The sequence below is a fragment of the Colletotrichum aenigma genome (assembly GCF_013390185.1).
Source record: "Colletotrichum aenigma strain Cg56 chromosome Unknown KSG_Cg56_contig05, whole genome shotgun sequence".
In the NCBI taxonomy this organism is placed as follows: Eukaryota; Fungi; Ascomycota; class Sordariomycetes; order Glomerellales; family Glomerellaceae; genus Colletotrichum; species Colletotrichum aenigma.
This window is the reverse complement of record NW_023500911.1, coordinates 2,067,091-2,094,389: the sequence shown is the minus strand read 5'-3', so window position 1 is coordinate 2,094,389 and position 27,299 is coordinate 2,067,091. Positions and strand designations below refer to the sequence as shown.

General features: G+C 53.5%; 4 protein-coding genes across 4 annotated transcripts; 3 read left to right on the top strand and 1 right to left on the bottom strand.

The window, feature by feature from the left end:
• Positions 1-581: 581 nt before the first annotated feature.
• iml1 (Vacuolar membrane-associated protein iml1) lies at positions 582-6,300 on the top strand (the record flags this gene model as incomplete). The annotated part of the gene is made up of 2 exons (XM_037323492.1): positions 582-6,141; positions 6,293-6,300. 2 exons carry the CDS (start codon positions 582-584, stop codon positions 6,298-6,300), a joined length of 5,568 nt encoding a protein of 1,855 aa, XP_037177462.1.
• Positions 6,301-12,323: 6,023 nt separating this feature from the next.
• pol-2 (Gag-Pol polyprotein) lies at positions 12,324-15,208 on the bottom strand (the record flags this gene model as incomplete). Its single annotated transcript, XM_037323491.1, has 2 exons — positions 12,324-12,599; positions 15,134-15,208. The coding sequence occupies 2 exons, from the start codon at positions 15,206-15,208 to the stop codon at positions 12,324-12,326; spliced, it is 351 nt and encodes a 116-aa protein (XP_037177936.1).
• Positions 15,209-16,732: 1,524 nt separating this feature from the next.
• On the top strand, positions 16,733-17,573 carry CGCA056_v008242 (uncharacterized protein; the record flags this gene model as incomplete). The annotated part of the gene is made up of 2 exons (XM_037323490.1): positions 16,733-16,851; positions 16,907-17,573. The coding sequence occupies 2 exons, from the start codon at positions 16,733-16,735 to the stop codon at positions 17,571-17,573; spliced, it is 786 nt and encodes a 261-aa protein (XP_037177470.1).
• Positions 17,574-23,953: 6,380 nt separating this feature from the next.
• Positions 23,954-25,757, top strand: VCX1-3 (Vacuolar calcium ion transporter; the record flags this gene model as incomplete). Its single annotated transcript, XM_037323489.1, has 2 exons — positions 23,954-25,673; positions 25,729-25,757. The coding sequence occupies 2 exons, from the start codon at positions 23,954-23,956 to the stop codon at positions 25,755-25,757; spliced, it is 1,749 nt and encodes a 582-aa protein (XP_037177467.1).
• Positions 25,758-27,299: the final 1,542 nt, after the last annotated feature.

The following is a 27,299-nucleotide window of genomic DNA, read 5'->3' as shown; positions in this document are numbered from 1 at the left end:
GTTTGTCAACTATTTGTAGGTAGCTAGCTGCTGGGAGCAAAGGCGAAGTAATAAGAAACCTTCCTGGCACTCGATGTTCACTCAGATATGTGACTGGTGCAAATGACCCTCAGCTAACAAACATAATTCTAACTGAATTGTACACGAAGTTGCGTCGCAAGTCTCATCTCGGTCGCCGGTAAGACAGACCGAGACACAGCGGGTCCTGCAAACGTCAAAATTCTGGGGAAGTCGCCAAAGAGGCAGGCGGTGTACCCCACCCTTCGAGCTCACCCACAATTCTGCCGTCGCAATCGACAGCTCCCCAGCATGATGCATACCACTACAATCACAGCTCGCCTGTGCGACTGATAAGCACGGCCACACTCATAGCAGCTCTACGAAACGACACGACAAAGACTGCAAGAAGACCGTCGATTCGAAAGAACGAAATGCCACTGCGAAACCACACAACAGGCCCCCCGTGACCGCGAGCCGAAGAAAGACAACGCAAGAAGTAGGCTGCGAAACCGAACCTATACCTACCTTACACGACGAGTGAAAGCGCTCCGTCGCAAAATTTCTAGAGTTGGACACCCGCGATGCCTCCCCCGCCCCTGCGCAGCGGCGCCTCGATGCGCAAGACGCCAAACTGGCCCTCGCACCTGCGCCAGTTCAGCAGGACCTCCCTCGAACCCCCCGCAACCGCGTCCGCCGCCTCCTCCGTCGAGTCCCCCCGCTCCCCGGACACCGTGTCGAGCGCCTCCACGGTCCGCGGCGACAACTCGAGCAGCTCCGTCAAGCACCGCCGCCTCGAGCGCCGCTGCGTCGTTGGCGTGAACGAGGGTTATTCGCGCGACGAGGTCCTTTTGAGCCCCGAGCTCGTCAAGGGGGAGGTCAGGCCCGGTAGCCTCGTCGCGATCACCGTGATCCGGACAGAGGACGGCAAGACGTCTGTGAAGGACCATGCTTCCGCTGGCGCGAGGGGCGGCTCTGCGAGCTCGGGGGCCGGTCAGGGCGACGGGGCTGCGCAGACATCAGATGGCAGCACGGCGGCGGCGACGCTGGGGAAGAAGTACTTCTTCGTCGCCAAGGAGATGTCCAAGGAGCTCAAGAGCCGGCTGCCGAACGTGGACATTTACGTCGTGAAGCACATTGCGGACGCGTTCGGGATGAAGAAGGGCACGCAGGTGCTGCTCACGCCGGTGGACGCGGACAGCCCCGCGACGGCGGCGTCGCACGTGGAGCTGAGCTTCAAGGACCAGTACCTCTCGCGGTCGGACATGTGGCGGCTGGCGATCGGGGAGCTGACGGAGCGGACGGTGTACAAGGGGCAGAGCATCCTGTTCATGGGCACGATCAAGGCGCAAGTGACGGCGGTGTACGTGGACGGGCGCAAGACGCACTCGGCCTTCTTCACGCGGGACACGCGGCCGATCTTTAGGAGCGAGTCGGCGCGGTACGTGCTGTTCATACAGATGGCGCGGGAGATGTGGGACTTTGACAGCGAGGGGAGCGGGGAGATTTTGTTCAACAAGGTGGTGAACGGGTTCCTGCCCGCGCTGTTCAAGAAGTGGGCGAAGCTCAAGGCGAAGCACCTGGTGAGCATCGTGCTATTTGCAAGGGTGGAGTACGATACGGGCTTGACGACGGAGCTGGCGGGGACGGTGCACGGGGATTATTACACGGGCACGCAGATCTCGGGGGATAAAAGGCCGTACAAGGACTTTTACCGGGTTGTGGTGAGCGAGATGGCGAGCGGGGAGTGGACGACGATTCTGTACCAGCTGAAGAGAGAGTTCAACTTCTTCCGGCGGGACATTAGTCTACACCACCAGATGGCGGGGAGCGCGTTTGTGCCGCTGGCGGAGGAAGGGAGGGGCGTCGCGAGTAACCGCGTCAAGGCCGAGAGCAGTCTGGCCATGTACGGGAATTTCCTGGAGGCGATCAATCTCGCGAGCAGCCAGTTTTCGCATGACTACGTCGACCGCGATCTCATGCGGACGGGCATCTCGATCGTGGTCATCAGTCCCGGGCCGGGCGTTTTCGAAGTCGAGTACGAGAGCTTACGGAGGACGACGGAGGCGCTCGTCGGCAACGGGATCGGCATCGACCTCATCTGCGTGCCGAAGATGCCGCTGCACTCGGTGCCGCTGTTCCGGTACCGGAATCCGCAGACGGCGGGAGACTCGCACGGCTTGTCGCGGACGAGGAGCGTACGGAGCCGGGAGAGCACGCCGAAGCAGCAGGCGACTCCCGTCATCGGCAGCTACCAGTCGCTCTCGGAGAGCCTGTCGCCGACCAAGGGGCTCGAGCTTGCGCACCGGATCGAGAGGATAGCGAACCCGCAGGGCGAGTGGTCGTACGCGCTCCCGCAGTGGTTGCACGTCTCGTACTGGACAGGCACGAGCGAGGAGGCGCTGTCGTACCAGGGCATCGCGCTGAGCGTGTCCAAGGAGGAGGAGGAGGAGGAGCAGGGGCGGAACGCGGCGAGCGAGGACTTTGCGATCCGCGCGCGCATGTACGACCTGCAGATGAGGAGCGTGCTCGAGACGAACGAGATCGAGACAACGCCGCTGCAGGCGGATCCGCTGTTCCCCGTGGCGACGACGGAGACCAAGACGTCGCAGAAGGCGAGGCTGGTCGGGGCGGAGGAGATTGCTATGATCCCGCCGAAGAGACATCCCGACGGGCTGGTCGACCACGTGTACGGGTTCCAGAAGTTCGTCCCGGACAGGCTCGTGCGGCCTGGGGAGAAGAGCCTGTGGAAGCAGCTGCAGGAGTACGACGAGACGAGGGCGAAGCTGCCAAGGAGCAGGCGGCCAGCGCCGAGCCGGGCATCGAGGGACTTGGAGGAGACGACGCGGAGGCAGCTGATGGAGGACGCGGGGCTCTTTGGGACGAGTCTGCCGGAGAAGAAGATTGTGCCGAATCAGAGCCTCGCGGCGGTCGCTGCGGGGAGGAAGCTGAGCGTGAATATTGGAGACAGCGAGAAGGCGGAGATTGTGGCCGCTGCGAGGAGGGCGGCGGCTCATCCTCCAACTGCGGCGGCGGCGACAACTACGTCTTCGACGAACTCGTCAACGCCGGATTCGGGCAGTACCGCAAGCAAGACGTCGGGCACGAATACGCCGTCGAAGGCGCCCAAGTTCATGCGGCAGATCAGCCTGGGTCTTCGCGGTTTCGGTGTGGCGGCGCCTAAGGTCGTGGCCGCGGAGGCGAGTTTCGAGACTGTGGGCGCGTTGACGGAGCAGAGCGTCACGAGCCCAACGACGCCGCTCGTCATGTCCACCATGCCGCGGCCGTCGTCGCCGCAGGTCATCAAGCCCGCCTTGTCGATGACGCCGGGGCTCTTCCGGTCTGACTCGAGGGACACGTTGAAGGATCTGCCGAGCACGCCGAGCATCCCCATCAATATGAAGTCTTCCGGGCGGAGTCAGAGCTCGGTGGCGCAGCAGCACAAGTATGGGTCCGTCCTGCCGCCGTCACTGGCGAGAAAGGAGATCTTCCTTGAGGACCGCGATCAGCGGCATTCGAACGTTTTCAGGGCGGAGGACGACAACCAGAAGATGTTCAACAGCAAGCTCAGAGCCGGGGCGATGCCGGAGCTGCCATCTACGCTGTCGCCTACGACGGCCATCTCGCCCTGGCTGACGGTGCTGAACCCGTCGAACCCGGACCGCAACAAGGTCGACGACACGGTGCTATACAGCCGATGGCAGCACGTGTTCCCGCGGACGTCGGAGATGAAGGTGATGAAGTGGAAGGCGCTGTGCTGCCCGGCCGCCGTGCCGCTCACGACGGAGTACTTCCCGAGCAAGGCGCAGTTCGACACCGAGTACCAGCGGCAGCCGTACGTGATTGCGCAGAACGCGGACGACGAGCTCAGCGAGGAGCCCAAGTCGCGGGAGGAGTTTTTGCGCGAGCTCATCAGCCTGAGGTTCTCGCAGGGGTTCCAGGTCGTGATCGGGCCGTCGGTGGCTAAGGCTTTCGGGCAGAGGTTACTGCGGATCGCGGACATTTTCTCGCGGGACCAGGCGATGGAAGATGGGACAAGCATTTTTATGAGTGTGGGGAATGTGATTCACCAGCTTTCCTGCGTCAACGGGACCGAGGTGGAGGTGAATATCTACATTCGCAAACCGGCGGCGTCGACGATTGGCGGGAACGCGACCGGTGGGCCGCTATATAGACCTGCGATCCGGACGTTGATGGATTCCGGGTACCAGACGCAGGAGGTTGACATCTCGACGCCGAAGCCGGAGAGGAACTGGAACTACATCGATTCCTACCTGGCGGGGCATCACGACGAGATGACGGAGAACCTGAGGTTCTGGAGGGCGAGGTTCGTGTTGATCCCGATGGTGTCTCGGTACTCTGCCGTGCCCAGGAACCAGGCGGGTGACAATGCGGAGGAGGTGCGGTTGGAAGGAATCAGGAGGCTGTCGCTGTCGTGGCAGAAGCACCGGTATCTCCCGCCTTCCGAGAGGCGGTATCAGACTGTGAACTCGCGACGGGACCCGAATCCGTTGGATATCGTGTACAAGACGGAGGACCCGTCCGTCGTGATTGCGGCGGAGCTGGATAACCTCCCGCTGGTCGAGGGCATGGACGGCAACCGGAGAGGCCAGCTCATTTCGTCCAAGGAGCGGTTCCGCAAGTCCGGGTTGAATCTTGCTGCATTGGCCGAGGCGATCCAGCAACCCGTCGAGGGCGGCGGTGTGAAGCTGCAGAACCGACGGTGGCATTTACGACTACATTACAACTGCTTCATCGGCTCTGACATGACGACGTGGCTCATGGATAACTTTGAAGACCTGGACAGCCGCGAGGAGGCGGAACAGCTGGGCAAGATGCTCATGGTGGAAACGTACGAGCGATCCGACGACAAGAAGGACCGCGGGGGCTTGTTCGAGCACGTTGAGCGCCGGCATCCCTTCAGAGACGGACAGTATTTCTACTCTATCGCTAGCGAGTACGCCAAGCCACAGCCCGGGTGGTTCAACTCCCGCCGCAAAGACCTCTCGGTCCCGTCCACCCCAATGTCGGAGACGATGCCACGCGACTCACCCCGCATCTCCCGGCCCATGTCCATCAACGAGGAGAACTCGCCCAACTCCGGGTCCACCACGCCGACGGCGTCCATCATGTTTAACAACAAGAAGATGCCCAAGGTGGTGCTCAGCAAGGTGATCAAGTACGACGTCGACCACCGCAAGCGCTCGTACCGCCCGGAGCGCATCGACCTGCACTACGACAGGCTGCACAATCCCGACAACTGCTACCACATCCGCATCGACTGGATGAACGTCACGGCGAAGCTGATCGAGGACGTGGTGGAGGGCTGGGCGCGCGAGGCGGCGACGCACGGGTTGAGGCTCGTCGAGGTGCCCATCAAGGAGGCGTGCTCCATCACGGAGGTCAACCCATTCCGGCGGCCGTACGTGATCAAGCTCGCGGCGCCGCCGCCGGCGCAGCAGCCCGTGACGTACTACGAGCCCGGGTCGTTCGCGCCGCAGACGGCGCCCGGGAAGCACTTTTACCAGAAGGCGCTGATGCGCCGGCTGGATTTCGTGCTGGACATGGAGGCCGCGGCGGATTTTCCTAGGGACGTGGAGGTGAGCTACAGCTGGGGTCGGCCGGAGTTCAAGTACGCGCAGTACATTCACCGGTCGGGCGTGCTGCTGGCGGAGATCACGGACGAGGGGGACTTTTTGGTGCTCGCGAACCGGTTGTTTAGCAACCGCGCGTCGGCGGCAAGGGAGAAGGAGCTGAAAGATATGAGGGAGGCGAGCGCGGCGGGGGGAGGGGGGAATAATGTGGTGGAGAGGGCGGGGCGGATTATACCTGTCGGGAGCTACACCCCATTTGGCATCCCGGAGCCGACGCCGATTAGCTCGCCGATGGTGAAGCCCGTGTTCTACGCGGGCGGGTCGCCTGCCTTGAGAGGAGGCGCCGTGAAGGAAGCTGCGCCGCCGGCTCCGCCGACGGCCGTGGACCCGATCGCGCTGCTGCTCGAGGTGGAGCGGTTCTGCAAGGACGAGAAGGGGCTGGAGGCGTTCTACAGGGAGACGCTGGAGCGGGGCCCGCCGCAGGCGATGACGACGCCCGGGGCGATGCGGCCGACGACGCTGGAGGCGGTGCCGGAGGCGAGCATCCCGAGTTTGAACATGCCGGCGGGCGTGCTCGGGGATTTGGGGGGCGGGGGAGCGGGAGGGGCGATTGGGTTGGTGGGTAGCGAGAGGAGCGGGAGTGTGGGGGGAGGGAGTCCGAGCCCGGGACCGAGGATGATGAGTCCGGCGGACGGGATGAGGTTTTTGAGGAGGGCGAGTGTGCAGGATGGGCTTGGGCTGGGGGGTGGGCCGAGGGGACGGGAGAGGGAGAGGGATTGAGTGAGGGAGAGGGGGGAGGGGTGTTGTGAATAGTGTAATTTTGTACGACGATTGTAATGAACATATGATACGACTAGATGTGAATAAGTGTTGATGAGCCAGATATTGTGCGTCGGGTTTCCAGGCACATGTTTCACAGGGCGTCGGAGTAATGAGCTTCTTAATTGCAAGCAACCCCTTTCGCTAGACTTATATCCCTCATCCTAAGGCTTGTTGATATGCTCTAAAGATTGTGCCATGTTGTTTTTGCTTAGATTAGCAACCTAGACAAGGCGCTCTTGGAATCGGAACCATTTCAGTCAAGTTACCCGTCTCGCTTCCGAGACTGCCTTGAAAGTCGTTGGTTGGTATCCTCTTTGAAATCCGGCCCGCTCTCAAGAATGCCTCGCGCCAAGACTGGTCAGTGTCAGTTCCTTGCTGACAGAACGATGTTCAATCATCAGCTTGCAGAATGGGAGCTTCATCAGCATGGCTCAGCAATATTCGACTGCTTTTGTTTTCACTTGACCGGTTTTACAATTTGGGATATTGATCAAATAAACGCTTTAATTTTCAACCCGATATCGTCTTTCTAACCTGCAATTAGCCAGCCATATTGAGTCGCCTGTAGAAGTAGAATAACATGGGTAGCCATGCACCCTTGTGTGTATCCACAGATGGCTGAGCCTCGCAGGCTGAGGCAAATCAGCGGGCTCATGGCCTATTGGCTGCGACCCTATCCCCTCGAAGAGGCCTAACGGATCTGCGCCGCCATGAATGGAACGCGAAGCCTATATATTTGCAGGGCTAGGCCGCTTTTACCTGACGGTTCGCAGTTCTCATTCGAGCACCATGCAGACCCAGCCAAGATGCAATCAACAACATCCGAGGGTACACTTTGCGAGATATGCGCCAGAATCCCATTTCAGCAGCTCCGTGACGGATCTTACAGAGGGGGCACAGAAGTCTTCTACTTGCTACTCGGTAAACTGTCAGATGTGCGCGACCGAGAGTACTGTTCTTTTTGTCGGCTGATCTGCCAGGGAATTTCGCCGAGAGCTATCTCAGACAAGACCAAAATCAGGTTTCGTCATTTTCCCTCACATGACTTAGGTTTCCATTCAGACCAACTCGCCTGGGGAGTTTCTATCCGTTTCCTCGACTCGCGAAAGCTCAGGATTCTCGACAGCAACAGTATTGATATTTCTCGTATCCGGCAATGGATAAGCGTCTGTTCGAAAGACCACCCAGAATGTTTGATCCCTCAGTCCACGTTTGATAGTGGAAATGAGATACCGAACTTTCGCGCCATTGACGTATCCCGCAGATGCATTGCATCAACTTCAAGTAGCGTCAAGTATGTCGCGCTTAGCTACGTTTGGGGTCAAGCCGGCACGTATCGACTGCTCAAGAGTACTTTGGGGGATTTAATGAAGTCTGAAAGTCTCAACAGAGTTTGGTCCAACATTCCACAGACGATTAAAGACGCCATTTCGTTTCATCGGAGAGAAGTTCCTTTGGGTCGATACGTTGTGTTTGATACAGGACGACGTTGACGACATGACCACTGGCATCAAGCACATGGATGCGATCTACGTCAGAGCGTTCTGCACGATCGTTGCCGCGAGTGGCGACGACGCGAACGCAGGTCTTCCTGGCGTGGGAAGCCTAGCTCGATGTACACAAAACGTCATCGAAGTTCATCCAGGCATCAGCATCATTTTGCAGCAGGGTCTGGATGCACAACTGGAGCAGACTCGATACAATCAACGAGCTTGGACGTGAGTAATTTTTGATAAAGCTGCTGATTATGTCTTGAACATAACACTGATTTTCAGACTACCACAGATTTCAAGAATATCTCTCGTCCCGTCGACGAATCATATTTGCCAATAGCCAAACTTACTTTCTCTGCCGCTCCCAGCTTTGGAGGAAAGAAGATGCACGAGTGACGGATTATGACGACCTGGATTATGATGATCTGGGAATCGGAGAGAGCATGACGTCTATTCTGCAAAGGATCTGGGAAGACACCAACTCTGATACTCATTCCGACTTCGCGTCGCTCCTGTTCTACTACTCGAGTCGACAAGTTACATACGCATCGGACATTCTGAAGGCCATAGATGGCATTTGTCATAGGCTATCTATTCGCTGGAAATTTGACTTGTTACAAGGTATGCCTGTTGCATTTCTCGACTTATATCTGTTATTTCACACAGCGGACACCACTGAGCGACGTCATGGCTTTCCAAGCTATTCATGGGCCAGCTGGAATGGGCAGATATTCATCGACAGTGTCGATGACTCGAAATCTTGGCTCTCCAACCAGACTTGGATCATCTGGTACAAATATGAGCCCTCGAACGGAACAGTCTCCCTCGTCTGGGATTCCGACCAACATTCCGGCTTCCCGACGACGAGCGAAAATGATGTAGAGCACCGTAGCAGACGAATATTCCGGTCAAATAGCGCGGCAGCGCGGCTCTCTGGCAACATGGAAATCACCAAGCCCTCGACGAGGTATAACTCCATTGACCACACTCAACATTCGTATCCGCTTCTGCAGTTTTGGACTGTCACAGCATACTTCAGAGCCGCTGTCTACAAAGAACACGGAATCGGCCGCTTTAATGGTTTAGTACTTGACGTTTTTGATCGAAATGACGACTATTGCGGGTGCGTATATAGCAACACATCTTCAACATATATACAGAGGCAGGATAAGGAGCCGCTCGAGCTTATTCTACTATCTGCCTGTTGGAGATCTGGTGACATGGATGATACGCATGTCTTGCCTGCAGTCAGACGACGGGTGTACTGGAATAGAGCAACTGAAAAGTATGCCAGAGATTTTGACGATAAACTTTTTCTTTGGGCATTGTGGATACGTTGGGATGGCGGTGTAGCGGAGAGAGTTGGTATCGGGCAAATCTTTCACACAGCCGTCGAAGAGTCTCTTGAACCAGGGCCCACCTGGAAGGAGATACTGCTAGGATAGAACAATTTGCTCAAGTCAGTTTTTATGCAACAGAATATTTAAAGCGCTCCGTTCTTAGAACCTCTGATGTTTTGGCCGGAATGCAAAATGGACTAAGAAACTATGCAGCTCAGGAACTCAACACTATACATTGAGACGAAGGAAGCTTTTATATTGAGACTAGAATCACAGTGTTATCTTCGCGCTCTAAAATGATGCGTTCCACCTTGCGAGAGAAACATGTTCTTGCTGGCCTCGCAGAAGTCTCTTATACGAGGATCATGTACCTTATGATCTGAAGGTCTTGCGAAAGGTTGGTACGTCTCAGCCAACCTTGGTAGATGATATGTCGCTTGCTCTACTAAGGATGATAGAGACCAACCGCTGCTGGCAGAAACCCACGTCTTTGGTGCTGATAGTTCGATGTTTTATCGATGTACTAAACCAGGTGGACTTTGATCGTAGTCGATTATAGCGGACGTACTTGAGAGCCTTCTACTGTTCCCCACGGTGTGCTCGAGCCTCGGCTCAGACACGGGATAACTGTCATCTTGCGTGCGGCCGAGTGTTTGGCGCCTTAGACCTCCCTTGACAAATCCCGCAGATTTGTTTGCAACGCTCATTGGGCGGTTGCCGATCAATCGCAGATCCTTACGCGACCGGAGCAAACATGCGCCTTAACGACGCTCACCTCCGAGATTCAGCTAGCCACATTTCAGAAGGTATGTATCTAAGGTCTATCAGTGTAAGGGGCTGGCCCCTAGGCTTGTTCAACGTAGAGGTGCCGTCGATTGACTATTCTAAGCTGAAGAAGGAGGAAAGGACTTTACAGGGATAGGCGCCTAGCAGCAGTGATGCAGACCGGGGCTAGGCGGTGTGCTACAGCAGAATAGTGGATCCGGCGGAGCTGGATCTCAGTAGCTGCTCCGGCAAAGCCGGAGATCTCGGCCGGGCTCTAGCCTGTTACATTACCTCCCCGCTCCCCTCCGGCGGCGCGTCCGTGGCGCTAGAGCTGGGTCTCCGTCGTGCTTCATCGCAGGGCCGTAACGTTGTTCGTAAGCCTCTATCGCTTCCGTCCCCTGGAGCGTCTCGATAGGCTCCCAGGTTCTCTCTGCGTATCCTTCCCACTTAACCAGCACTTCACGGCGTCTCCTACGCCCTCAACGCTTCCAGGCGGCGGCGTTGATACTATCTATATTCCAGGTCTCCTCGCCTTCGTCATCTATAATTAGGGGCGGCTGCTCGTCGTCCAGCGTTTGCCTAGGTAAAGGGTTGTTACCTGCACGCTTCAGGGTATCCACATAGAAGCGTAGGTATATAGCTGTTAGCATGTTAAGCTCTACTACGTATGGTGAGATAACCTTTGTAACAGTATACTTATGGTGCAACTAATCTAGTTTCTTGCATAGCCTAGGGGACCTGTAGTAGCCTATGTGAAGCCAGACTTTATCGCCTGCTTCTAGTCTCTCTATAGGCTGGCGCTTCCTGTTAGCCAGCTCCTCATAGCGTTACTGCGTTGAGGCAAGGGTCGACCGTGCTATATCCATCACATCCTAGAGCCTTATTACCAACTTGCGTGCCAGGTCCTCGCGAGGGCCCTCATGGTCTTCTGGGTCTGCCTCTTGAACCCAGACAGGCTCTGGGTGGTATCCATGTTCCAAGAAGAAGCTGCTCATGCCTATAGCGCTGCTATCGCAGCTGCAGAGCGCTAGTTGAGCTGCTGGGAGGTTATTCGCCTAATCCTTCTGCAAGTAGGTAATATAATTGCGTAGGTAGGCCTAGATCTCTTGGTTTATCCTTTCTAGGCCTCCATCAGTCTGTGGGTGATAGGCAGTACTAAGCTGCTGTTCTATTCCTAAAAGCTTGCAGAATTGCCGCCAGAAGCAGCTCGTCCAGTTGCTTCCTCTGTCGCTCATAATTGAGGTAGGGACGCTGTGGAAGCAGAAGTGGCAACTCAGGAATCGTTCAGCGCAGGCTTCAGCTTCCATACTTTCCATAGCTTCAAGGGTTACACCTTTTCCTAGCTGGTCGATAATTACCCAAAGGTATCCCTCACCCTTATCTGTAAGGGGAAGGTTAGTAATAAAATCTATAGCGAGGTCGCTTCATATATGCTGCAGTATTAGTAGAGGTTTCAGAAGTCCTTTTCGATACTCTCTCCAGATGTGGCTTCGCCCGCAGCTATCGCAATTACAGCAGAAGCATCATACTAGCTGTGACTAGCCAGGCCAGTAGAAGCGCCTACTGACTAACGCGAGGGTATTATCTCTACTAAGGTGGCCACTAAGTACTGAGTTATAGCTGCTCTGAACGATATGAGTATATAGTGTGTTCGCCTCGCTATCTAGGTCTTCACTACCTAGTACCTAGATCTAGTCTCTGAATAGTAGTCAGTTGCTATTATTAATCTCACACTCAGCAATCTGGACCTTTAGCTTAAGGCTAGGAGGGAAGCTTCTTTCTCGTTATTTCACAGCATTATATGCCTGCTGGTAGACTTAGTCTTGCCCTTAGGTCTGGTCCCAGAGTTGCTGTAGTTCCTTATCGTTAGTGAATATAAGCACTGATAGGGCTGTATCTACATATTATGTACGCGTTGAGGTAAGGGCTACTTCGGGAAGAAGCTGGAGAATCCAGCCTAATTCGCGCTCATCCTCTAGAGACGTAGGTACGTCTTGTTTGCGTCTAGAGAGTGCGTCTGGCACTACTGCTTCACTTCCTGGCCAGTACTATATCTCAAAGTTATACTGAGACAGCTCCTCTGCCCATCAGCTTTATCGTTCTGTGAGCCTCTGCTTTATCATGAAGTACTTCAGGTTCTTATGATCAGATAGAACCTTAAACTTATTAACGCTCTGCAGTTCCGCTCTCTATGCTCATAGGCAGCTAATAATAGCTAGCATCTCCTTATCGTGGATTAGGTAGTTAAACTGGGCGGCATTCAGCTGCTGCGAGTGGTATGCTATTATGTGACATCTCCTATGCTCATCTTCTTATGACAGTACTCCTCTAAGGGCGAAGCCTAAGCAGTCAGCCTCAACATAGGTTATACGCTCAGGGTCTAATTGATATAGGATAGGCTTAGCTGCAAAGATCCTCTTAAGCTCCTGGAATGCTACTTCCTGCTCTTTACCCCAGTGGAATAGGACGCCCTTCTTTATAAGAGATATAAGGGGTCCAGTAATCTCTAAGTATGCTGGGATGAAGATCCAATAGTAGTTTGCAAACCCTAGGAAGCTTCTAACTCCCTTAACCGTCTTTGGCGCAGCCTATTCCTTGATTGCCTTCAGCTTCTCAGGATCGCAGGAGATGCCTACTCCTGTGGTGATAATAAACCCTAGGTATTTAACTATCTTCACAGAGAACGCACACTTATGAGGGTCTAGCTGGAGCCCTGTAAGAGCAAGCTTCTGTAGTACTAGCTTAACCTTTGCTTCATGGTCTTACTGTGAGCCGTTTAAGTAGATCAGGACGTCGTCCATATATACTGTTGCAAAGTCGTCTAGGTACTCCTGAAGTATGCTATTGATATATTGTTGAAACGTAGCAGGGGCTCCTATAAGCCTAAAGGGGACGACAAGCCACTTAAATAGCCTATATCTTGTTCAGAAGGCTGTCTTATACTCCTCTCCCTCTGCAATTCAGATCTTATGGAATGCTGCTACTACGTCTAGCTTAGTGAACCACTTAGCAGCGCTAACAGTCTGTAGCGTCTCTCAAATCAAAGGGAGAGGGTATCAGTCGCACCTTATAAGTTCGTTAAGGGCGTAGTAGTCAATATAAAAACATATCCCTCCACCTGGTTTGCATATAAACAGTACTAGGGCTGATACTTCTAAGCTACTAGCGTGGATAAAGCCCTTATCTGGTAGGTCTCTCAGGGTCTTATAGAGGATGAGAAGCTCTTCTCATAATATGCTGTAGAGCAGCCCCTATAGTAGTACAGCCTTATTGCTGTCGCTCTCCTGTTTAATAGGGATTATATGGTCGACTCTAGGGCGATGCAGAGGAAGGTTAGCAGCTTCGTCAGGTTGGAATAGCTCTCAGAACTCAGCTAGTACAGCTGGTGGAAGGAGGGCCTTTAGGTCTGCCTTCTCAGTCTTCCTCATAAGAGCCTTCTGTATATCTGCTAAGCTGATCGCTCAAACTTCATATCCTGCAGTTCCTTTAGTTTGTTATCGTGCCCTCTTATAGAGCGTTGCAAAAGGGGCTCCTGGGAGGAGGCGGGCAGCCCTGATCTAGCGCACTCGCTCTAGCTCTTCCTCGCCTTTCAGACGTAAGTCTACACCACCCCTCCTATGCTGTATACGCTAGGCAGCAGCATTATATAATATACAGTTCCTCTCCATCCAGGGTTTCCCTAAGAATAGATCGTCGCTAAGGCTACGTATAGTATACGTAAAGATCTTCTCATTATAACCGCACAGCTTGAGGTTAAAGACAACTACACCTGTTGCTTTTATAGCGCCAGTAGTATCGCTAAAGCTGCCTAGTACTCGCTCAGAGCGGTCCACTACTAGCAGGCAGAGCTTGCAGGCTAGGTTGTAGTCAATAAGGGCGTATAAGTCGCACCCTATATCTATCAGGACGTCTGCTTAAGTGCCCTTATATATGCAGGTAGTGATCACTGCTGACTTGCTGCTCATGCGATGCTTAAACTGCTTCTATTTTGTGATATCACTAAGTTCAGCCTCTAACGCCCAACTTTGCAGTGGAGTTACTCTTTTCCTAAGCTCTCTTCAGCCTCAGAGCTTCCCAGCTCCTCTATAGGACTCTTATCGCTGCTCTCTTCTCGCTTCTTAGCTTTCTTAACCTTCGCAGGATAGGAACGCTTCAGCTTAGGACACTATATAGCAATATGGCCGATCTGGTTGCAGTTGAAGCACTTATAGGTGTCTCTCACAAGCTGCAGCAGGTCTTCAGATGAGGAGCTGCTTTATTAGCGACGTGACTTTATCTTCTCCTTGCCCTTAGCGCAGCTGACGCTAGACATCAGTATATCTCTGTCTGCATCTTATTAGCGGTTAGGTTGCAGCACTTTCTGAGAAGTGTAACTGAGGTAGCGTTCCCTAAGCTTCCTGCTATCTAAGCGGGATCCCATAGTGAGAAGCAGTTTTGTAAACTAGTGGTAGTCCTTTAGTGCTTCTAGTACCCCTATTAATAGGTTGCTTAACTAGGAATTCAGTACGCCCTCTAAGTAGTTAATCTTAATCTTATCTTGCTAAGATCCTCCCCCACTTACTGCAAGCTCCTTCTCAAACTTAGGAAAGAAGGAAGTAAAACTCTCTTCCTCTCGTTGCCGCATAGTGCGTAACTTATCCAAGGCTTAGGCTTTAGCGTTTAGGTCCCTATATGTTCTTTTGAGATAGTCTATAAATCAAGCTGGGGAGGTGTCTCCTCAGGCTACTCCATCAGCAAAGAAGGCGGAGGATGTCGCTTAGGCGGTTCCCTCCAGCCTGGCGTAGATATATGCGAACGCGCTCTCTTCTCCGCCTATAGCTTCAGCGTCGATCTATAGCTTCAAGTTTATCTCTAGAGCCTACTATAGAAACCGTCGTCTTATGCTATTAAACTTTAGGGGGTCAGGAAGCGTTAGCCTCGGTCGTCTAGTTGAGGTTGGTTTATAGGGCTCAGCCACTATTATTGCAATGCCGTCGCTTATTGCCTATGTAGTCGTATCAGCTGTGGACGGGGTAGGTACGCTGCTCGCAATCAGCGTAAGGGTTGCTCTATCCGTTAACATAAGCCCGTTCAGAGCTGTCAAGAGCTGCGTCATCTGGTCCTGAAGAGGACGTATGCTTACGTTAACCGCTTCGTTGATCCAGCGATCAATCTCAGCGTTCATTACGTCGTTTGCGCTACCCTCTGGCGGATCCATCGTGCCGCTCTCATGAGGTTTCGTATAGCATCTTCTCGTTGCGCTACCCTCAGCAAATCGTCGTATCGCTCTCGTGAGGTTTCATATAGCGTCTCCTTTTGTTAAGCTTAGAATATATAAGGGGCTGGCCCCTAGGCTTGTTCAACGTAGAGGTGCCGTCGATTAACTATTCTAAGCTGAAGAAGGAGGAAAGGACTTTACAGGGATAGGCGCCTAGCAGCAGTGATGCAGACCGGGGCTAGGCGGTGTGCTACAGCAGAATAGTGGATCCGGCGGAGCCGGATCTCGGTAGCTGCTCCGGCAAAGCCGGAGATCTCGGCCGGGCTCTAGCCCGTTACAATCAGCCATCAGCACTGCTTTTCGAATGTCAATATCTGGCTCTATATCTCTCTGTTCCTTCGAGTCAACTGGAATATTCCGGCTAACCTGAACTTCGAGGCAGGAGACACGACTAGACAGTGCCATGAAGAAGAATAGTTGATGAGTTTTAGGTGAATGTGGCCGGAGGGGCCAGGATAGCTAGAAGACTCAGACGGTCGCAGAGCTGGGGGGGAACTTAAGGGAGAGGCTTTTAGCCAGAAGCTGACAGATTCACTGTCCAGCCTCGACTCGAGGGTCAGCGGGTGTCAATAAGCAATCAGGCTTAGCGCACTAAGCAAACAGTATGGCGTCTTGAAGCGGGCTGTCTTAGCTGTGTAGATGTGTCTCGGGCGACTGACTTCTTTCAGTAAAAAAGGCAGGTTTCAAGTCAGCTGGTGTCTCTCGCACACGTAGATGCAATCGCGTTCCAACATGGGAGAAAAAACTCAAATTGATTGTAATTGTCGGAAAGTCTGACGGTGGATAAGACTTCTTCGCTCCCCCTAAGTTCGAAATGCCGTTACAGCTTTCGTATGTACTATCAAGAACCTATCCAGTCGCTCTGAAAGACCTTTGAAAAGTCGGAAAAACTCTCAACACTCAGTCAAGATGGCGTCAACTGGCGACTTTGATGCCGATGGCTTTGCAAGCAATCTCTTCAGTGACCTTGCTCCCCTTGAGTTTGTAGTTACGACGCAGCCCCCCCGCAAAAAGACTACGGCAAAATTCACCCCATACGCGGGCACAATTCTGGAAACACTATATAGGCACCTTGACCTGTGCCCTCTACCAATTAAGGAAAACAGTACAGAAACCCTATACGTTCCTGCTGATAGGCAAACCCTCTGAATATCACAAAGTCGAACGCGCGCCCTAGTCGAATAGACCGGCGGAACAGCAACGGCGCCGGCCGCGCTGCGGGCCGGCGGCGCCGCACGTAGCGGGGCCGATCACATCGGGGCCGAACGGGTCACTGAGGCTCTCATGTCGACAGCTTCGCTAAACTTTCCAGCGAGGTTAACGCCACCACAAGAGAGATAACTCCTCAACCAAAGAGGTCTTCAGAAGAGGTTCTCACAGCCAGAAGCATAAACACTCTGCTGCTGCGACCTTGCTCCCCTTCTCGTACTGTTTGGAGAGGAAGTTACCACGCAGTTTCTCAGTATGAGCATGGGAGGGGCAGACAATTTTCTCCTAGCTATGGGTCCTATCGGGGTTATCACTATTGTTGTGAACGCGATTCGGATAGGTGGCTGCATTCTGCTTAAATCTCTGATTGGACGGTAAGCTCTTCAGGGGCCCGGCAGCAGATTTGGCATATTAACGAGCCTTCGCCAAATCAAGAACACAGGCAGTTGCGGAACAGGAGCTTCTATCCTCGACCTCCTCTGAGGTTTGCGAAGTATGGAACGGCCAGCACGTTTCACGGTTGATCGGAGAACCTAGAGGAATATTGACCGTTGTTCTTGAAAGCGACGGCAAGATGATGACACTTCCGAAAGCCCTCGGATTAGGCCATATTACAACCAAAGATAACAGGAGCAAGAGTAATCACTTCTTGCTTGACTGCGTGGCGCCTGGCCTTTTGTCTACCTTTGTGCTGAATTATGTGCTCAAGGTTTCACCGAGTAACGATGGTGCAAAGAGTGGGGACGATCAACACAACTACTCTCTCGAAGACAACGCAAGCCACGCCGCTCTAAACCTGCCCCCGAATCTGACACTTAATACTCGCTCTAAGCCTGCCAATCCATGCGAAATATGGTCATGGGCAGGGCTTGGGCTTATTCTTCATACTTTCGCTGTTGTTTACCCTGGCATAACAACATACTATTTCAAGTGGAACAAGGGCGAAACAGCTGTGGCTAGGTACAGCTATCCGTGCTTTGCCGCGGGTACTGTATCATTGGCAATAGGCGTCATGTTATGTGGCCACATCATCGAGAGTGCCACTCAGGAAACAATATATTCTTCCTTAGTGACGGTGCCAGGAGAAAGGGCATGAAGATTCTCTGTCTGCAAGAGGCCATGCTTAACGGCGAACAAAACATACCTTCGTGCGCGATATTTTTGGCGAAAAAGGATGGAATCCTGAGAACATCAAGATATCAAAAGGCCTATTCAAGGCCCGGCTCTGCTGGGTACCTTTTGCCGCATAAGTTTTCAGTCGTCATTCGATATTGACATTTTGTACTAGGAAACTCGCTCTTGTGTCAACTGTGCTCACTTTATCGGGATACATCGTCCAATTCATTGGACTTCGAGCCCTTCATTGGTCAGTAATACTGGTCCAACTAGGAGTGACGATCGTTATGATCATAGCTCGAGCCATTTCGCGAAGAAACCTTGCATCCACCCCAGAGACTTCCGACTTGGCTTTACAAGGCCATGAAATGGCCTGGCTTACTTTCTTGCTGATGTCGGAAGCAAAAAGGTCGAAAACAGCAAATTTGGAAGCAAAGAAAAGGCCTGATGTTAAGGATAGCCCCTATTTTTGGGAACTAATTTCCGATCATTCAGAAGAAAGCAGCATCGTGATGGACCGGCTGTACCGGCCAAAATCCTCACAATCTTCAGCATCACCTGAAGCGGAAGTGAAGGACAAGAACTCACCTGAATCAGCAGTAAGGGACGACCCATCTGAACCTGAAATAAGGGACAAGAACGGTTATGTCTTCAACCGATTACTTCAAAAGATTCAGGGCCCGCTGAGAGCTCGCCTCGAGTTCGATCCAGACCTTACAATCTCGACCACACAGCCGCAGGCAAACATCCCGGAAAACCCTCTGGTTATTCATGCCAAGATGGCCGTACGAAAATCAACCATCACGGAGCGAGATCGTGATACCGAAAAAGCTTCTTTGGTGCTTTGTAATGGACCTTTTGAGCTCCACAAAAGAGGATTTGACATCTAAAAGGGCGATCAAATCACGGCTCGTGGACAAAACCCAAATGTTCTGGTCGTTCGACATTCACGAAGGTCATATTTCGCAGCTAAAGGAGAAGCAATTCTCGCGAGGTCGCGTCCAGATAACCCTCCACCGAGAGCCGGGCCACGACAGTCGCCTGTGGCGGCTGCATGAAACAAGCTGTAATCATCTCCAGGCCGCGATACGCTTGTCGTCATATACGCATGCGGCGCGACTGATGCACACCACAGGTGGACTTCAAACAGCAACAAGAACAACGGAACAGTACAGCGACCATGGTTTTCGCCGTATGGTGGGGTACGCGACTTGCGACGAAGTCGCAGACCGTTTAGCCTCCATGAAAAAAATGGTTGAGACACGAAGTCGAAACATCGAAATTATCAACAATACGAAATGAGGAAAAGAGGTCGGATATCGAAAATTCCGTATCAAAGCGCATTGAGTCGTCGACACAGGCATCGATATGGTGGCATTGCGAAAAGCTGCTAGCGTTATTTGGACAAAGACAGACAAGACAGTTGCCAGACGGCTGCGGAAAGACACGGAACTTCTGACGCCTACGCTGAGACAAGGAGTCGAGTGCTCATATCTCGGCATGTTCTTATCATCACCTGCGTAAGTACCCCGGCAGACCCCTCCCCTGGGTAATTATATGACCTAAATTCGATTTGTTGTTGTTTTTGTTGTTGTTATATTTAACGCCGTGGCGGCAAAGGGCGCAGCCGCCCTTGCGGCCGACCTCCCGAGGGGTATATGGCGTGGAGGGCCGCAGGCTCTAGCAACATACTCTATAGTACACGCCTCTTCCTAACGTCCTCCAAGTCTTGCCCGAAGGCTACGATGTGTTCTATCCGTCCCTAGTTCCCGCTGGTTCCCTAGTTCCGTTGTGATTATCAGGTCCTCTACGAGGAGGGGGTCGTTACTAGGGACTAGGTCTTAACCTAGGCCCTAGTACCGCGGGCAGATCTTCTGGAAGAAGTCTGTCACGGAGAGAAAGGCCTGGAAGCCTTCAGGATCAGTGATTAATCCCTTATAGTACCGCTCAAGAGATCCTATAGGACCTATAGGTTCATGTGGACTAGAAGGGTGGAGGGTAGGCCACTGAAGCCTCCTCACAAGGGTCTTTTGGCAGTAGACTAGATGGTCTACCTCCTTTGCCTCCCCGCAGGAGCAGGTAAGCAGTGCTTCTGTATGGTTGAAGCGTTGGTGGTATTGTTCGAAGTCTCCATGGCCTGATCGAGCCGCTAGGAGATGATGTAGTATAGCCCGTGGCAGGGCTAGTTCAGGAGGGCAAGCGAGGGTAGCCTTGAGCCCTAGTTGGGTATAACGGGGTGTTGCCTCTCGCTTCCACCACTTCCTATATTGGCGTCGTATGCGCTCTTTAGCAAGCCGTTTGATCCCTGATAGGGTAGCCAGTTGGCCCCTAGGGACTGGCAGGGTTGTACCCTCTTTAGCTAGGCTGTCTGCTTCCTCGTTTCCTCTAATGCCTTGATGCCCTGGGGACCAGTAGATTTGTATGTCGTATATCCTAGCTGCCTCTGACCTAAATTCGAATGCAGAGATAATTCTCCAGGTTTTCCTCAAGACTACCATGAAGAATTATACATCGAGAGAGATACTGATTCTCCAACAACCGAAGCGTTTCAATATGCCCAAGAAATGTTTCCTCTCTTCATCCTCGCTCTGGCGTCCCGAGTCAAGTCGGTGAACGGGGAGACACATTTGAAGCATCAAGGGAACGACGACGGCAAGATTTTGCTCGAGAATTCCACTTTCAAATCCATTGCGGAGATTGTAGTCAAAAGAAAGTTGGCTTCTACTATTGACGAAGCATACACCTTGATTATACCGGCCTTGGCCAAGTACAATCTTCTCCCCAGCCCATGAAACCCGCCGGACCCTGGCAGTCTGAGCTGGCGGGACTTCTGAGATCAGGCAGAGTTGGCAACTGAGATTGGGTCAACAACTAATGAATCGTCATCTACAGCGGTATAAGGTGATAATCTGGGTTGTAGCCCCGTTTGAATGGCAGAACCTTCGATAGATGAAAAAACCGGGCGGTTGTGGTTCCGTTTTTAGTCTTCGCGACTTTGATATACAATGCTGAGAATGCTTAATTAAATTTAGAGTCTTCAATATTCTCGATGATTCCGTATTGCTGTTGTTGCTCTAACTAGGCCATTTTGTATTTTCTTCGCGAATCGACCATTCTTCTTTGTTAGATGACTGCATGTTGAGTTTTCTCTTTTCTCCCACGAAGACGATCCCTAGAAAACATTTCAGACAGGGACTGCCGCGTTTCATGATAGTATTTCCTGGATAAGGTGCAGACAAATCCACATTCAAGATGCTGCTCAAGAAGATGAGTTTGCTCACAAAGCAGGCGGCTTGTGCTGAAGAATTGTGGCGGTGCCAACGAAATTCGCAGTCTGCCTCGGTGTGGCTTGTGTGAAGCGGGTCCAGAGCGAGCTGCGCCATGATCGGAAACATCCGCAGCTTTGAGTGTTGTCGGGTTGTGGCGTCACATGACCCCATGGACCTATCCTCTCGATCGGGATGCGGGAGGCCAGCAGCCGGCGCCGCCACTTACGCTCAGCAAATTACAGCCCAAAACCGTGGCTTGGGCAATTGCGGGCGGGAAGAAAATGGCTGGCCATCGAATTTACGCATCTTTTTTAGGCCCCAAACCCCATTCCACCTGACAACAAGCCTTCCCGCGTCTCCGCGAGGCTTTTCCAAACTCTATCCAGGCCATCGGACGGATCTTGCCATTGAAAGGATGCGCTTTCGTTGCGGGCGAGGGCTTGAACGAGGCGATGTCGCGGTATTTGAGTTGGGCTTACGGGAGATGTGCCTTTGCTGTCAAGCTTCGTTTACCCCTGTCCATCCTCGTTCAGGCTCGGGATCCGGTTTGCGCTGATGATGGTGATATCGGACCAGAAAGCATGTTGTCAGCTTTGCAATGCGTCGACGAGTCGTCGTCCATGACGGTCTGGCCTCAAGGAGAGGGGGAAAGCGTTGGTGGTGGTGGTGTGTCTTGGAAGCTTGTGGCTGGCTACTCCGAAGAGTGCGCGCGTGCTTGTGCTGTGGCTGATGTCATTCTGCATGCAGCCTCGATTTCAGGTGTAGTCGAGACCAAGACCATCAGAGCTCAACGCCACCGTATTCCCATTTTGGGCCGCAGGTTGGGCGACCAGATTCATTCCAAACGGTCGGCATTTGCGCAGTCTCGATCCTGTGCAGTTGATTCCTTTCGGACAATTATTCTGTTGAATGAGGCGACTGAGAAAAGAAGCAATAGCCAAGAGAACAGATCGACTTGGCAGGGGATTTCTTCGGTGCTTGAGTGTGCTTGGCCGAGGTGTTACGTTCCTTGGCGAAGCTTGTTTTGGGCGGTTTCTGCTGTGGTGAGTGGGATTCGGGGCAAGTGGCGCGTCTTGGCACGTCGCCGGGGTATCTGACGACATGCCCTCTTCTGTTCATGTTCTTCTTTCTTTTTTTCTCCTCTGCCCATCGAAGCTCTTGACTTTCTCCGTGCCCAACTCAATCGCGCGCACAGAAAACAAACACACACAGACGGGATTCCATCATCCCAACGAGCAATAGCAGCCAATGGTTCGCAGAGTCGAAAAAACATTAAAGCAAAAAGGGGGCGTTAAATGGCGGGCCCCGCTTAAGCGATGGCCTGGCGCAACGTCATTGGATCAGAAGAAAACAGTGGTAGGGAGCGACACGCTTGTTGCACAGAACGGGATAGGCGAAAGTGAGGGAGTCGATTCAGGGAAATTAGCGCTGCGCGTCGACGTGGTAGCGCAAGCAGGCCTTCTTTGGCTCTTTGGTCCTTTGGGGGCACTTTAGAGTGGACTGACGTAGGAGTCTGGAGTCCCCCGTTGTCCCTTGAAACTGGTGGATGAACGGTGGACGAGGGAGGGAGGACCTCTGCACCTGCACCAGCCGAAGAAAACAATGACCTATCCTCATCGTCCACTCACTCGTCCAGGAGTCGATGCTTAATTATTTCTTGGCACCCTTCGTTTTTCGTCCCATCCTTTCCTTCTCTTCCTTTTTCCCATTTCCCACGGCCACCCACCCCTCCACCGCCCCGGTATCCGTCTAGCTTAGCTTCATCAGCTTTGCTCGCAGCAGCAAGCACCGCACACTGCCCAGCTAAGCCCGACAACATTACGTTTGGCAAGGCAGTCTACGGCACCTACCCTACCTTACGGATTACGGATACTGCGCATCTTCCGGACAAGTGAATACCTTACCTACCTTAACCTACCTACTCGCAAGCAACGCACGACTCGCACAGGTTCCAGAGCTTGCCCACTTTTCCGCAGACACAGCCTCAATCTGTCACTCCGAGGGTGCATAGCGCTAGGTTACTACAACCGTTGTCGCGACTAACCAGGACCACCGGTGGCCACCCGATCACATTTTTTCGCCTCTGTTTCCTCCATCCGAAGGAGACACAGCCCGAATCGCATCTGCAGGCACACAAACGGCCGACACGTCGCCGTCTACACCGCAGTCCCCTTAGCCCCAGTTGACAACGAGTCTTGGCTTGCGCGTCTTGCTGTGTGTTGGCTTGCCTTCCCGCTTGTCAATCTCACCATCGCCAACCGGAGCCCCGTTTTTGCTCATCTCCGGCCGGCAGCGGGTATTGTCCGATCAATACCACCACCCTTTGCCAAGGAGGCCTCTCCCATCACCGCGCCACGGTACTCTTCGTATATTGCTCTGTACCTGTTGCCGTGTGCTATCGACACTTTCGACGTTATTCATCGTCCAACCAGGAATTCGGCACAAACCACACCACCAGCATCCCCGACCACTGCTCGGTTCGCGTGTTTCGTCTCAACATTCGGGCGCTGATCTGAAGCGATCTGATCTTTGCCACTACAAACTCCAAAGCAAGCACAGGCGCTCAGCCGGCAACCCGTCGTCAGCATGAACTCCTCAACCTGTAAGTACGGCACCAAGAATCCGATTGACATCTCCCTTATTACCCGCCCACCCCCGTTCCTATCGTATGTCCCCAGTCACCGTTGCACTCGTCGATACCTTGGCGGAAAAGAAGAAAAGAGACACCATCAAATCATCTCTTACCTAACCCCGTCCTTTCCCCATCACCCCCATCACGAACTCCTGTCTCTCCCTCTCTTGGCGTCGTCGTCGGTGGGAAGCTATCCCCTTAGACCGCTGCTCTAGACGCCGTAGTCTATCCATCTTCCCCCAATCACCTGCCGCCTCGAGCGCGGATTTGACCAATTCTCGCCTATTCCCCCCGTCGCCTCGCATCCTCTCCCCATATCATTCCCACACCTCACTCCACATCGAAAGTTTCACGTCATCACCCAATCTCACTTAACGAACCGCTCCCTTCACATTCACTCACCTCACCCGTTCTTCTTCAACTTCTCATTGCTGCTCTGCGTCCCGCCCACCACTAACCATGCCCGACCTCGTCGGCTCAGTCAACCACTTTGACATCAAACGCAAAGCTCACGGCCTCAGCCGCAAGAGCACAGAGCAGACATGGAACCCGTTCCGCCATGTGTCCTGGGATAACCGCCCCAGCAAGCGCTCCACCTGGGACGGCGCCAACCTCGAGGCCCAGCGCGAGGTCCCCAGCAGAGCCGCCGACGACGCAGAGACCGAGGAGCCGATACACCACGTCCAGAGCGAGCCCGCGCCCCGGGACTCCGACACCGTACGCAGCCTGAGCAAGGACACGAGGACGGGGAGCGGCAGCGGCGAGACCATGTTCGAGAACAAGAAGGAACAGGAGGCCGCAGACACCGGCCTGAGGAATCGAAAGACCGACGCCGCCGGCGCGCAGGGCAGCTCACCACCCGACGAGGAGGAGAGGGAGAAGCCCAAGAAGCAAAAGTCCGGCCTCATCCGCCACGTCGAGCCCAAGCAGCCTTTCACCGTCGCCAACCAGCTGCAGAGGACGCTGCTCTGCTCGTGGATCAACGTCCTGATCCTCGCCGCCCCGGCCGGCATCGCCATCTCCTACGTCAACGTCAGCAAGATCGCCGTCTTCGTCGTCAACTTTATCGCCATCATCCCCCTCGCCGCCATGCTCGGCTTCGCCACGGAGGAAATCGCCCTGCGCACCGGCGAGTCGCTCGGCGGCCTCCTCAACGCGACCTTCGGCAACGCCGTCGAGCTCATCGTCGCCATCATCGCGCTCGCCGAGAACAAGCCCCTCATCGTGCAGACCTCCCTCATCGGCTCCATCCTCTCGAACCTGCTGCTCGTCATGGGCTTCTGCTTCTTCTTCGGCGGCCTCCGTCGCCCGGAGCAGTACTTCAACACCACCGTCGCGCAGACCGCCGCGTCCCTGCTCGCGCTCGCCGTCGCCTCCGTGATTGTGCCCTCCGTCTTCGACAAGAACGACGGCACCAACAACCCGACCCACGTCGCGCAGCTGTCCCGCGGCACCGCCGTCATCCTGCTCATCATCTACGCGTCGTACCTCTTCTTCCAGCTCAAGACGCACTCGGCCGTCTTCAACGAGGAGTCGCAGAAGGTCGCCGCGAAGCCGTGGTCGCGCGGCGGGCTCAAGGAGGGCGCCCTCGGCCGTGGCTTGGCGGGAGCCGGCGCGCGCATGGCGCAGACGGGCGTGCGCGACCATGACGAGCGGGCCGAGCTCAGCCGGATTATGATGCAGCGCCCCAAGGAGGGCGAGGATGACGACGAGGAGGAGGACCCTCAGCTGCACTTCCTGGTCGCGGTCGGCACGCTTGCTGGTTCTACGGTTCTGATTGCCTTCTGCGCCGAGGCCATGGTTTCGTCCATCGACGCGGTGACGAAGGCGTCGGGTATCAGCGAGGAGTTCGTCGGTCTGATTCTGCTGCCTATTGTGGGCAACGCCGCGGAGCACGCGACGGCTGTGACGGTTGCGATCAAGGACAAGATGGACCTGGCGATTGGCGTGGCGGTCGGCTCGAGTATGCAGGTCGCGCTGTTCCTGATCCCGCTGCTGGTGATCATCGGCTGGGGCATGGGCAAGGACGATATGACGATGAGCTTTGACCTGTTCCAGGTCGCGGTGCTGTTTGTGGCGGTGCTGTTGGTGAACTACCTCATCAGCGACGGGAAGAGTCACTGGCTTGAGGGGTTGCAGCTCATTTGTCTGTATGCCATTATTGCCGTGTGTTCATGGTGTAAGTTTTGTCCTCATTCTTATGTGGCTGAAATTAGTACTGACAAGATATGCAGGGTACCCCGCCGAGAACGTCGCTGGCTAAGCGTCCTTCGTCACTCGTTACGACCGTCATTTTTCACTTTACGTCTGGACCCATACAAAAAGAATTCCTTTTCTGAGCGCTGTTACAATTTTTCTTCTTTTCTCCATTGACCATAATGTCTTGTTCTTGATTCATGAGAAGCATACATGATAGAGTGTGTGGCTTTTCTATTGTACATATAAGATTGTGAGCGAGGATTCGTCGGGGAACTGTATACTTTAAAAATTCCCACGTTGGCGGTGGTTGCAGATCAGGATGAGGGAATGAAGAGAAAGAAGCCTGATGTAGAAACAGGATGATGCCGTGGGATGGCATTAGATACCAGATATGAGTGCAGCAAGTTGGCTGAGAGCTGACTTGGAATGAAAAGATTGAAATCTTATCGATTGAGAACTTGAGTGACAATGACTTGTTTTGAGAGCCAAGATTGATATATGCGGCTGGCAATAAATAGGCATAAAGTAGGATTTTTGCATTGGTGGAGTGAAGCTGTGCCAGAAATTATAGCGATGAGTTGGCTCTTGCGCAAAATGAAACAGCCTTGGTGTGAGGAACACCAACCCGACAGCCATCGTCTTCATCAAGGGTAGAATCAAAGGCCTTCCGTCTCCACTCGTTGTCAAGCTACTGTCTTCTTGCCGTTGGCTATGTGGGTAGAATAGAAGGGAGAGGGAGGCGTCGGACTTGGGATCTAGTCAGAGTTGAGTACTAATAGAGCAAGACTTGACTTGGGCAGTATGAGGACTGGGGTTCAATCTTTCCACCTCGTCCTCCGGAAATTTTCTTCCGCAGAAGCATTGGAACATACAGATCCATTGGTGAAGGTGTTCATTTGGGTGCAATGCCGTTGCTTTTACGTCCGTTGGGTTCGAGCGTGTCTTCACGGTGAGATCGGACTTTGCACTCTCATTTTGGATGTATAAAGGTGACTGGGCAGCTTTGGTAGATGATGGAGACCAACAGCCAATACGGCACGGCGAATTGCAAGACGCTAAACATTACGAACGGACATGGATTGGAGAGGCCACGAGGTTGCACTTCCTCAGTTGAGACCGCGGATGATGTTCCATGGGAGACGTGGTGCAGAGGAAGTTATCTTCCGTCACTACTGCCCCGCGGAGGTTTTGCTTAATGAGGGGCGAATACCTTGAGACCGAGGGTTTGTGAAAGACATGATGTGTCCTAGAAACGTCGGCCACCTGTTGAACCCCCTAGCTTCGGGAGATAGCTTTCTGTGGCTTGACATTGCGAATGGTCTCCATTATTGCGTTGAATTATCCTGCATCTTGTGCGAAGATGAGGTTTTATACTTGAGCTGTCTAAAGGCATGGCAGCGTCCGTCTGTGTGCCAAGTGCCATGCAAGGCTCTTGATCTCTTGAGGTTACGGACTGGACATATCGGCATTCTCCTGCCGTGAGGGTTGCGTTTTCCGCGCAAAACGAGGTGTTGCATGGGTATAAATAACACATTGACAAGATATCATCAGTCGTTTCACCAAAAATGTGTCTATGGCATCGAATGTCCAGGAGATGAGGCGCAAG